Source organism: Centroberyx gerrardi, chromosome 7 (genome assembly GCF_048128805.1).
Source record: "Centroberyx gerrardi isolate f3 chromosome 7, fCenGer3.hap1.cur.20231027, whole genome shotgun sequence".
Classification (NCBI taxonomy): Eukaryota; Metazoa; Chordata; class Actinopteri; order Beryciformes; family Berycidae; genus Centroberyx; species Centroberyx gerrardi.
This window is the reverse complement of record NC_136003.1, coordinates 30,380,895-30,393,128: the sequence shown is the minus strand read 5'-3', so window position 1 is coordinate 30,393,128 and position 12,234 is coordinate 30,380,895. Positions and strand designations below refer to the sequence as shown.

General features: G+C 40.9%; 6 protein-coding genes across 7 annotated transcripts in view; 4 read left to right on the top strand and 2 right to left on the bottom strand.

The window, feature by feature from the left end:
• LOC139913189 (NACHT, LRR and PYD domains-containing protein 3-like) overlaps nucleotides 1-12,234 on the bottom strand; it is a 29,459-nt gene that overhangs the window by 8,475 nt on the left and 8,750 nt on the right. The window lies entirely within an intron of this gene.
• Nucleotides 4,144-4,608, top strand: LOC139928334 (histone H4). Its single transcript, XM_071920836.2, has one exon. The coding sequence runs from the start codon at nucleotides 4,188-4,190 to the stop codon at nucleotides 4,497-4,499; it is 312 nt and encodes a 103-aa protein (XP_071776937.1). The 5' UTR covers nucleotides 4,144-4,187; the 3' UTR covers nucleotides 4,500-4,608.
• Nucleotides 5,974-6,407, top strand: LOC139910339 (histone H2B 1/2-like). Its single transcript, XM_071897605.2, has one exon. It carries the CDS (start codon nucleotides 5,987-5,989, stop codon nucleotides 6,362-6,364), a length of 378 nt encoding a protein of 125 aa, XP_071753706.1. The 5' UTR covers nucleotides 5,974-5,986; the 3' UTR covers nucleotides 6,365-6,407.
• Nucleotides 8,023-8,643, top strand: LOC144539440 (histone H1-like). Of its 2 annotated transcripts, XM_078284399.1 has the most exons (2): nucleotides 8,023-8,547; nucleotides 8,590-8,643. In XM_078284399.1, the coding sequence occupies exons 1-2, from the start codon at nucleotides 8,023-8,025 to the stop codon at nucleotides 8,641-8,643; spliced, it is 579 nt and encodes a 192-aa protein (XP_078140525.1). The 2 variants fall into 2 exon arrangements, with proteins under 2 accessions (XP_078140525.1, XP_078140524.1); XM_078284398.1 differs by having other exon boundaries at nucleotides 8,023-8,643.
• LOC139913193 (histone H2A-like) lies at nucleotides 9,925-10,333 on the bottom strand. Its single transcript, XM_078284400.1, has one exon. It carries the CDS (start codon nucleotides 10,330-10,332, stop codon nucleotides 9,949-9,951), a length of 384 nt encoding a protein of 127 aa, XP_078140526.1. The 5' UTR covers nucleotide 10,333; the 3' UTR covers nucleotides 9,925-9,948.
• LOC139913195 (histone H3) lies at nucleotides 10,684-11,139 on the top strand. Its single transcript, XM_071901158.2, has one exon. The coding sequence runs from the start codon at nucleotides 10,688-10,690 to the stop codon at nucleotides 11,096-11,098; it is 411 nt and encodes a 136-aa protein (XP_071757259.1). The 5' UTR covers nucleotides 10,684-10,687; the 3' UTR covers nucleotides 11,099-11,139.

Sequence of the window (12,234 nt, the reverse complement as noted above, 5' to 3'; positions counted from 1 at the left end):
CTCCTGTGACAGCAGCAGACAGTCAACATGGTGTGAAGCTGCTGTGGGACTGTGGTGTTTAAAACTTGGCCTCAAGCAGCTGTAAACCTAATTTACCACTAGAGGGCGCTCTAACAACCCTGACATAATTAAAGATGATCATATTGCCTATTAAAACAATTTTGATAAATAGAGGTCTTGACCTGAATAAACATGAATAAACGGTGTAGCCTATATAAGTTAAAGTAAGTATCAAAGTCCAATTAAGTATCAAAGTCCAAACCAATGTGCAATATCTGAGGCCAATTCAAAGTCTGTGGCAGAGACATCACTTATCATGAGGTGGTTTTATTATGTCTATCAAAAGATAAAATTTAACAACATCATCTACAGCGAACTAAAAAGCAGCATTCCTGCTCTGGTTAAAACAGGTTTAAAAACTTTACAACAAATAAACATGTTGTTGACTTTAATAACACCCAAACACTGATGTGTTCACAAATTGTTAGAGAAAAGTGTTATAATGTTTTGAACCTAAACAGTGAGTTTCCTCACATACTTTCACCCCTCGAATCACAAATGGAGGCTTATTCTTTATGATTGCCTTATTACAGTTAAATCAATCAACAGTAAGCATTAATGTGTTGAAGAATAATACACGATAAACTGTAAGGTAAAATCTCGGCTACAATACCTTTTCATGTTGGAAATAACCTGCTGCCACACCAGTAAGCGATAAGTGAAAGTAGACTGGCTTAGAGAGAGAGAGAGAGAGAGAGAGAGAGAGAGAGAGAGAGAGAGAGAGAGAGAGAGAGAGAGAGAGAGAGATTGTAATCATTAATCTACAGTGTCAGAGAAAAACACAGATTACTCATTAATCTTTAATTAATCTATCTATCCACAGAATGATGTTTCAACAGCTGTGTTGAAACGTCATTCTGTGGTACAATAAAGCAGTAAAAGGGAGCTACAGTATGCAGACTTTCTTTCTTAAATTTTTTTTTATGTAAGGTAGCCTACAACAAAATGTTTGGCCAAGTTTATTTGCAGGTCCTGCTTTAGACTGACTAAGATTAAAGGAATTAAATTAGATTTAAACATTATTCAGCTGTTGTATTATTTGGACATACATGGATAAAGAAATCTCCAAGAAAAATAACCTTGTTGCACTGAGCCATTATCAAAGACAACAGATCTGAGAAATCAATGATAAAATTATTAGGTTGTTATTATGTTATGAGGGCAATATACCAATACACAAAGAATAGGTTGGTTCTTATTAAGAGATATTTGATTCTCAAATGAAACTAATTTCCCAAATGAGGCAGAGTTACACTTACTCAAGTTATTCCCATGAATGTCAGTCACTCCACCAGGTCACTTGTTTCTTGGCGAGGTCTCTCTAGAAAAAGAGATTTATTTTAATCTCAATGTGACTACCTGGTTAAATAAAGATTACATCCATAATGAATAAACCAGTGAAATCTGACAGACGCTGCTTCTTCTCCTTCCTCAGTCCTGGGTGTCTGCAGGCTGCTGTCACATCCTCATGACTTCAGTATCAAAGTCTAAACCAGTCTAAACTTGTGGGTAGAAGTCTTTGGCAGAGAAATCACAGATCAGGTGGTGCAGTTTTATTATGCGTCTATCAAATGGTGAAATTTAACCACATCATCTACAGTGAAGTAAAGAGCCACCCTGCCCTGACTAAAACATGTTGAAAAAGCTTTACAACAAATAAACGTCTTCATGACTCCAACTAACAGCCAAAGACTGATGTGTTCACAAACTCACAGAAAAGTGTTTAGTTATGTTCTGAACTTAATTGAGTTTTAAGACGGCCCGGGGTGGAAAAGGTGAATAGGGAAATTTTGTATCACTCGCCTATTAAAGAGAAACCAGACAAAAGTCAATGGTAACACTACATTGGTACATGTACATGGCTACAATAACCTGATGAGATAGACATATACATATATATATATATATATATACATATTTATATTCTATATCAGTCATTCTCTTGTCAGTCCAGAAGGGGGCGCTGCTGATCTGTAATGATAAATGTTTCCTAAAACTGCCAATTTCAGCAGCTGCTGCCCTCAGCCTGTTGGTGGCGCTGTGGCCGCATCACAAGTTTCAGCACCACTGATTGTTTCTGGTCTGCTCGACTGTCTCCTTGTCTCTCATCAGGGATAAAAAATACTGAATGATTAAGGTCGATTAACTTCTTTGGAAATTACATTTGGGGCACTAGATTTCTCCCGCGGGCCGCCCTTTTCCCCACCCCAAGTAAAAAACATTGTTTTTGGGGATTTGATGCTTTAAACTGAGTTGATTATGAGGAACCTTCATCTCTGAAGCTGCAGACTAAACTCAGTAAATCCATTAGACATTTGTCAAGTGTTGTTTCATTAGAATTCAAATATTTGCCACAAGGAGTTTTCACATCCAATCTTTCATTAAAAATAAACGATTAGCCTATAACAAATTTCTAAGCTGTTTGATCAGGTTAGTGAATGGCACCTAATTGGATTTGATTGTTTGAGGGTAAAGTGAAAAGAGTGCAGTCCAGGATACTATAACCAACTGGAGGTATATAACTATTATATGTATTATTTAAATCTTTTTTTTTCTTTTTTTTCCCACTTTTTATAGTTTCCCAGCAGTGATAATGTTCATCTGACAGTAATAACCAGCTCAGGTTTGGTGGTAACTCTTCAGCAGTGAGGACTGTAACCAGTTAGAGTCACCAGGACTGTGAAGTCTGGAGGTGAAGCTACAGGAGTGAATGGAGGCACAGAAGGTGTTCGGAGGAGCAAAATGAGATAGTAATGTGTTAGCTTTGAATTAAAAGGTTCTATCTGACTTTTTTTTTATTTATTTTTTTTAAATCAAAATAGAGCTATCTACATGCTCTTAATTTTTGGCTGCTCACTAGGTCTTATTATTATACAGTATATATCCTTATTATTTATTAAAATACAGTTATCCACATACAGTATGTCTTTGGCTGTTGTGTGTTGTGTTATCTATTGAAGCAAACTGTTTGGGGTTAGATATTTAAAAAATATATAAAATTATATCTCAGGAACTGCATTAGGCCTACAGCTTGGTAAGTCTAGTCTAGTCTAGTCTTGTTTATTTATATAGCCCTTTATCACAAGCATGTCTCAAAGGGCATCATATACAGTATATATCATATACATACTAGCCTACATCATATATACATACTACATATACACATCATATACATCCTATGTCATATAGGTCACATACTTCATATAGGCCTACATACTATACATCATATACTACATCATTTTACTCGATAGCATACATACATCATATACCATACTACGGGTACCTATGGGCAATTTAGGTTCTTTCCCATCCAATCACAAACTTCCATGTCTTGTCAGGTTTTGATAGGAAGGATTCAAATTTTCCAGGGTTTGAATTAAAACGATTCTGATTGATTAGACCAAAGAATCACTCAGTAGGTCTAATTTATGCCAGGTAAGGTAGAGAGAAAGCTAGAGACAGGTGAGCAGAGAAAAGCAGAGAGAATAACTAACACTAGGTAATATAGTGTGTGTTTTGGGCATGGGATTTTAACCACCTTGATAATGGCAACATGTCCGAAATGTTGGTTGAAATGAATTAATTAAATCTTTCTCCATGAGCTGTTTTTTGACAGATTTCCCCCCTTTTTATAGCTATGTTATCACTAACGGCACCTCACTAGGACACCGGTGTGCCTTTATCTTTCTTTGAAACAAATAAATACATAATTAGAAAAAGAAAGAAAACCCATAAATCCATAGATCCACACAGTGGTCAAACTAAATGTAAAGGGAATGAGGAGCCAAGACTGTGTAGGGCTGCTGTACTGCAATGATAATCAACAGTGTTTTGATCTACAGTGAAATATAACACATTAAAATCATCAACAGTTACTCTGTCATATATAGAGCATGATGAAAAAAATCCAAATATTGTGTCCGTTTTCTCAATTTTATTTTGAAGGCGAAATCGCCCAAATGGAAATGCTGGTAGCTTCTGCTAACTAACATGAGGGGAAGGACTGCAGAGTTTGGCACCGCCCAGCTAAGCGCGCTCTTTTACGTCCGCAAGGAGGGTTTATATACTGAAGCTTTCTGAGCTTCTGCATCAGTTTGTTCTACTTTTGAACTAAACGAATCAGCACCATGAGCGGAAGAGGCAAAGGCGGAAAGGGACTCGGTAAAGGAGGCGCCAAGCGCCACCGTAAAGTCCTCCGTGATAACATCCAGGGAATCACCAAGCCCGCTATCCGCCGTCTGGCTCGCCGCGGCGGGGTGAAGCGCATCTCCGGTCTCATCTACGAGGAGACCCGCGGTGTGTTGAAGGTCTTCCTGGAGAACGTCATCCGTGATGCCGTCACCTACACCGAGCACGCCAAGAGGAAGACCGTCACCGCCATGGATGTGGTCTATGCTCTGAAGAGGCAGGGCCGCACTCTGTACGGCTTCGGAGGTTAACTTCATTTACCGTCAACTAAACCACAAAGGCTCTTTTAAGAGCCGCCCACTTTATCAATATAAAGAGTTCAGTTCTTGTTATGATTGAATTTAATGTTGTTTTTTCAAAGTTGTAGCTTCTTGTACCTTCTGCTTTTTTTTTTTGATTTAATAAAAAAAAAAAAAATCAGGCATGTTACCCCATAACAAAAACCAACCTAGCTACATGATATAACTAGGTTACATAACCTATAAGACATTTTTTAATTATGTTGTATTACTGCTTTTTTTTTTTTTTTTTTTTTTTGCTTATTAAATGAACGAGCTCGTGTGGAAGAAGATATTAGTTGTCGATTTATATGAAAATTTGTCAACAATACCAACTTTACTATTAAGTCCGGAGCCTTATTTCTATAATAAGAAATATCTTGGCATTCTGAACTAATATTAAATAGTGTTCTCTGAGACAATAGGACCAAAAACTGAGGTAGAGATTCAAGTTGGTTTGTGCAAAAAGTGCAATTCTTCTCAATGAGTTTGATAATGTAGTAACCTATATTTAGGTGAATGTTGTCTTGTTGATGTTGGTGCTGATGTTTTTGACAACATCAGCGCTTTGCTTTTCTTTTTCTTTTCCTTTCTTTTGTTTATTAACACATTTAGGCTCATTAACATTCAGAGAGACTATCGTGAATTTTCTGGGAATATATTATATCTGATATGACAATGCTAATACGATATAATTATAGATGTCCTTTGCTGCCTAAGTAGCGGGTCTGCTCCTGGATATGTTTTTATTGAAAATGAGGCATTTATATTGCTGTGTGCACACACATGGAAGAGTAAAACATTAATAGGCTGACGCTTCAAGTGAGCCCTGTTAATAGAATAAATTCATATTATAACTTTCGTGTCTTTGAAGTTGGTATGAATGGATGGGGGTTGGGGGAGTGGAGCCCGCGCGCGGTTGCCAGTTGCGGACAGTCTTTGTGTGGAGTTGAATGATTAGAGACATAGAAATAAAATAGATAGACTGGTACATTCCTGGTGCATCATGGTAATCTCTGGCACAAGACAACTCTTGGCAGCCTTTGATCTTTCATCATGTTGTAATGAAAATGTCCAGTGTTTCATTTCTGTACACTGTGCGAAATTCAGATTGAATATTCAATATTGAATTGGGATGTTTGACGATATGATGCCTTCACTATGGCAAAACAAACATCTTCTGAATTTAATGCACCAATGCTGCGTTTAAGACCTGTTTCGTCGCAGTGTTTAGTTCCAGCAAAACATCAGCACGCTCACATTAATTTGAATGAGAATATATTTTCTATCCATTGTAGTTCTGTGGGAGAATTTCTCGCGCAGCCACTTCCCGGTCACGTGCCGAAACGCAACCAATCGCAGGCGGGGAACCGCACAGTGCTATTTGCATAACTGCCTATAAAAACAGTCGTTCTCTCCAGTTTACTTTATTCGTTACTGCAAAGTACCGAGAACTCGTCATGCCTGAACCAGCGAAGTCAGCGCCCAAGAAAGGCTCCAAGAAAGCCGTGACCAAGACCGCCGCCGGCAAGGGAGGCAAGAAGCGCAGAAAGACCAGGAAGGAGAGCTACGCCATCTACGTGTACAAGGTGCTCAAGCAGGTCCATCCCGACACCGGCATCTCCTCCAAGGCCATGGGCATCATGAACTCGTTCGTCAACGACATCTTCGAGCGCATCGCCGGTGAGGCGTCTCGTCTGGCTCACTACAACAAGCGCTCCACCATCACTTCCAGGGAGATCCAGACCGCCGTAAGGCTCCTGCTTCCCGGTGAGCTGGCCAAGCACGCCGTGTCCGAGGGCACCAAGGCCGTCACCAAGTACACCAGCTCCAAGTAATCAGCTGCCTGCTGTCAACATCAACCCAACGGCTCTTTTAAGAGCCACACACTTCCTCTGGAAGGGCAAAGTTTTAATTCACTTAGTGTTTAGTTGATTTTAAAAAATATTCTACTTTGTACAAAGACTGAACTATTTACATACTACAAACAAAACCCCCCAACGCCATTTGCACTGTCCTGAGGCAGGATCAGTCATCCAGATAAATAAATGTTGCTGGAAAGATGTCGTTGGTCTTCTCATCTCACCAGGGTCACTGTGACACCCTGATTACTCCAATCATTGTTAGGATTTTTACTATCTTTTATCTCCTTATTTTCAACATTAGCCAAATACATAAAAAAGGTGATATTGAATAATATACCATGGCACTCACCAATGGTCAAAGAATTTTTTTTTTTCTTCTGCAATGGACCAAGCAATTCCTCCTTACAGATCCACAGCTTTCTTACACTGATATTTTGCATTTACATTTGATGTTTTTAGCTCCAACTCATTTAAAAAAATATATTTTAGGTATCTCAGTGACATTCTTATTTACAGTAATTAAAAAAAGTAAGTGCACAATAGGAGTAAGCTTTCCAACTGTCAACATTATAAGCAACCAATCGTAATGAGTGCAAGAGACAAAGCTGCAGAGTGAAGACAAGAGATGGGACAAATATTCCAGTCTTCCTATAATTATCATGTATGATAGAGATGTGCTTGGTAATCATGAGTCATGAATATATTTTTTTTATTTTCCAAAAACAAATGATGCAAACTGTATAAGCATTTGCTGTACCAGTATTTGCATTCCTTATATTTTCAACATTGTTGGAAAAAAACAAAAGATACTCAATAATATACCAGGTGAGGTCAATATATTATAATTGTTTGTGTCCAAAACAAAATGAGATTGGGATCAATGACTCACTAGATAAAGACTTTGGAGGACAGGAGATCTCAGCTTGCATGATTGTGTTCAGTAACAGTAGAACCTCCAAAATGAAAGAAATAAATGTTAATTATATGTACTTCTGTTTTAACATATCAAAAACACTTATTTAATGAATCATAAATGAAGTCCTCAACAGAACAAAATAAATGGTTATAGCCACAGTGTCCATCTCTCATAGAGTCTCACGCCACAGCCCACCGCCAGCATGAGTGTGTTTGCTGATACCAAAATAGCTTCAGTTTAAATCAAAACGATTTTCAAGAGATGATTATTTATACGTTTAATCTCTAGATAAACATCTCGGCCAGCTGTAAACGGGTTTTGGTGGGTATCTAATGCACTTTAAAGCATTTTAGGAGAGAAATGTCAGTGAGCAGCGCTTCCCACGACGGTGCATAGGTGAGGTTTGGAGCCTCCCCGAACAAAATGCAGAAACCTTCAGCGCTCTACATGACTTCAATATGAAGAGACACAAGTCTGCTATCGGGTCCATTCACTGCTAGACATCAGTATTTCTCCCAGATCTGTATTTTAGACATTTATCGATGAAGAGAAAACACAAGCTGCACGGCATTCCGCCTGCACAAAGCACGGTGGGCTGAGTGGAGTCTACACGGTTCTCACAGTGTGTTTAAGTCCCACCCCCTGCTCCGGCTTCACTACCAGTCCAGTCAGACTCCCAGTTTGGTGTGTATCTGAACAAACGACAGAGAAGAGAATGGCAGAAGTCGCCCCAGCTCCAGCCGCCCCCGCCCCGGCCAAAGCGGCCAAGAAGAAGGCTCCCAGGCCGAAGAAGGCCGGCCCCAGCCTCGGTGAGCTGATCGTTAAAGCTGTGTCCGCCTCCAAGGAGCGGAGCGGCGTGTCTCTGGCCGCCCTCAAGAAGAGCCTGGCTGCCGGAGGCTACGACGTGGACAAGAACAAGGCCCGCGTCAAGATCGCCGTCAAGAGCCTGGTGGCTAAGGGCGCTCTGCTCCAGACCAAGGGGACCGGGGCCTCCGGCTCCTTCAAGATCAACAAGAAGGCCGACACCAAGCCCAAGAAGCCGGCCAAGAAGGCCGCCCCCAAAGCCAAGAAGCCCGCTGCCAAGAAACCCGTCAAGAGCCCCAAGAAGGCGACCAAGAGTCCCAAGAAGGTGGCCAAGAAGCCCGCAGCCGCCAAGAAATCCCCCAAGAAAGCCAAGAAGCCCGCAGCGGCCAAGAAACCAGCCAAGAGCCCCAAGAAGGCAACCAAGAGCCCCAAGAAGGTGGCCAAAAAGCCCGCTGCTGCCAAGAAAGCACCAGCGAAGAAGGCTGCCAAGCCCAAGGTGGCGAAGAAGAAGGCAGCACCCAAGAAGAAGTAAACATACAAACAATACTTCATCCATAAAAGGCTCTTCTAAGAGCCACCCACAACTTCAATCAAAGAGCACCTGATTAATGCACTTGTGCGAAACATAACCATATGTATTTTTTGTATGTATTTAGTTAAGTATTAGTAATACAGCTACAATATACATGCAGTTTATTAGTAAACATGTTCCAATCCAATTGGATTGGAACATGTTTACTAATAAACTGCATTTTGTGTTGAGGATTGAGAGGATGAAATTATGTTTAATGGCCAAAGCGCCATTTTCCATTCATTGTTTATTTGGGTAGGCCTATATTAGATATACTGAATAAATAGACGTTACAATGAAGAAAGGAAATTTAAATAACCCCGCCAATAGGCAATTTAGGCGGGTGAAATTACTCACGACTGTTTGTGTGTGCGCGCGGGCGCGTTGGGAACTATTGTTCACTGGGCTTCAATATTCATACTATCCATTTGACCCCATTTGTCCACAGTTCTGTTTCTGTAATCAGGTTACTTACTGACCAACATTGTAAATAGCACTTGTGTCTATAAGTTAATGCTGAATGAACATTTTACATAGAAATGCCACTCGGACTGAATGAACAAAACAAATATTTATGCTATATATTAATACTAAATAAAACCTGAGTCTTGGTCATGGCTCATTAATATTTTCTTGTTAAATCTTCTTAAGATCATTTAGTGACTGTTTACATCAAGAATATAACTTAATCTTACGAATTTCTATCAAAATTATTCAAATTGCTGTTCCCTTCTAAGGAAATAATAAAAAAAGATAATAAATAAAAGGTTGAGATTTTAGAAATGTAATAATTCGTAGTATTTGATCAAGATAATTAATTAGATATTGTAATTATTAAAAAATATAGATGAATGCAACAATTATTACTTAATGTATTAGGCTACATCCTTTTTTGACATTTTCCACCATGTTTTGGAATACATTCCTGAAGAAGAAAATAATAGCCTACCAGAAAATTCTGAAATAGCGCCATAAAATGAAATTTGACTACATCAGTAGATACATTTGAAATAAATGGCTGAAATTTGGGGACAAATGCAAGTTTCAACATTCAACTCCCTATTGGAACCATTTCTGTAGAATCAGATTGTGAGGAAAGTAGCCTAAAAAGCTGATAGGTTGGAATGGAGGAGCTGTGTGTAGCCTACATAATGTTTTGTATTAATTATGGATGGAGTATGAGAGAAAGTTTGACTTTTGCAGAGATGATTGTTGGGCTCTTAAAAGAGCCTTTGTGTTGTAAGGAGAGCAGCTGGTGTGTGATGTTTACTTCTTGGCAGGCTTCTCGGTCTTCTTGGGCAGCAGCACCGCCTGGATGTTGGGCAGCACGCCGCCCTGAGCGATGGTGACTCCGCCCAGCAGCTTGTTGAGCTCCTCGTCGTTGCGGACGGCCAGCTGCAGGTGACGGGGGATGATCCGGGTCTTCTTGTTGTCGCGGGCGGCGTTTCCGGCCAACTCCAGGATCTCAGCGGTCAGGTACTCGAGAACAGCCGCCAGGTAGACGGGGGCGCCGGCACCGACACGCTGGGCATAGTTGCCTTTGCGCAGCAGCCTGTGGACACGGCCGACCGGGAACTGGAGCCCGGCACGAGACGAGCGGGTCTTTGCCTTGGCGCGAGCCTTTCCGCCGGTTTTGCCTCTGCCACTCATTGTAAAGTCTTTCTAGAGTTGTGACTCAAAGAAAATGTGAAGCACAAGGGAAACCCTGGATTATATGTCCTCGGAGCGGACGGGGCGGTTCATGTCCGTCCAATCAGAAAAGAGGCTGCGGGCAGAGAAGCAGCGGGCGGCTGAGTTTGAATTTTGGCGGACATTTAGAAAGGACTTTTCTAACCGCCGGAGATTTAGGCGGTGTTGCCCTGAAGGAGGAGCGGCTTGGCTACAGACCAATCAGAAACCGGCGGAGTGAAGCAGCGTCACCGTTACAGACCCAGCCCGGTGATTTAAGAGCAGCATTTTGCTCCAGTCCGTTACACTTTTCTTTCGTCGTGAGAAAGGAAAAGCAATGGCAAGAACCAAGCAGACCGCTCGCAAATCTACCGGAGGCAAAGCCCCCAGGAAGCAGCTCGCCACCAAGGCTGCCCGTAAGAGCGCCCCGGCCACCGGCGGCGTGAAGAAGCCTCACCGTTACCGGCCCGGTACCGTGGCGCTGAGAGAGATCCGTCGCTACCAGAAATCCACCGAGCTGCTGATCCGCAAGCTGCCCTTCCAGCGCCTGGTCCGAGAAATCGCTCAGGATTTCAAGACCGACCTGCGCTTCCAGAGCTCCGCTGTCATGGCTCTTCAGGAGGCCAGCGAGGCTTACCTGGTCGGCCTGTTTGAGGACACCAACCTGTGCGCCATCCACGCCAAGAGGGTCACCATCATGCCCAAGGACATCCAGCTGGCCCGCCGCATCCGCGGAGAGCGAGCTTAAACCTTCTGCTGCAGACACCAACCCAAAACGGCTCTTTTAAGAGCCACCTCCATCTTCACTACAAAGAGGAAACTCATCTGCTTCTGTATTACATTATATCAATTGGTGTTGTAACCAATCTATATAGCAGTTTGTAAGGAAATATTTGGGCTACTATTTCTATTCAAATTCAGAAACTGCACAAAAATCATCGCAGTTAGACCTAAATAGCCTAATATACATCACATAGCAATTCGGGTATAGTGGCTTTATTTTCCACTTCTCACATGCCCTACCCCATACCCAGACACAAAATACAAGTTTGTGTCTTTCTTACTAAATGTGTCCATTACAATGTTTCTTATTTAAATTGTATCATTGTTCATTGGCCCCGTTTCACGTAGGCCTACGTGGCTAACTCCGTTAACTGGATAGGTTTGTTGACAATTTGCCACAGCCTAAGCCCAGAATTTTCCGTTTCACGAAGCGAGTTAACAATTTAGCCAGAGTTGTTACCAGGGCAACAGAAGCCCAAACCTTAGAAATAAAGACCCCTCCTATCCCCCCTCTGTCCAGTTGCACACCTGCACTTTAACTGTTTCATCACTGATCATATGTAGCCTACTTAATATTGCACATTGCTCTCTATTTTTTATTTTTTTTATTTTTTTACATTTTTTTAATTCTTCTTCGTCTTTATGTTGATACCTGTACCAAGATAGATTCCTTGTACATTGTACTTGGCGAATAAAATCATCGTTTCTGATTCTGTGTGTTTGTCTCTTCTTTCTACCCTTTCACTTATATCTAGCCTACAGGTTTTAGAGTGACAGGTACATGCAGGTAGCCTATGCATACAACGCGACAGGTAAAACAATGCTTATTTAATCTTCACGTCTGGAAAAAAAAAACAGTAGAAAACAATATTGATGTTTAGTTTAGTAGTGAGATTAAATATCAAATAAAATTAAAATCAAAATGCAAGCCATTTCAACCTGTCAATCACATAGAATACACTCTATTTGTAGTGATTGCTGAATCAGGTTTGTTTACAGTGAAATGAGTAGTAAACTATATGAATACAGAAACATTAATATTGTCATATTAAGATATAGGTGTGTGAGTGTATTCAGAATAAAGTGTATTCTTGGATTGTG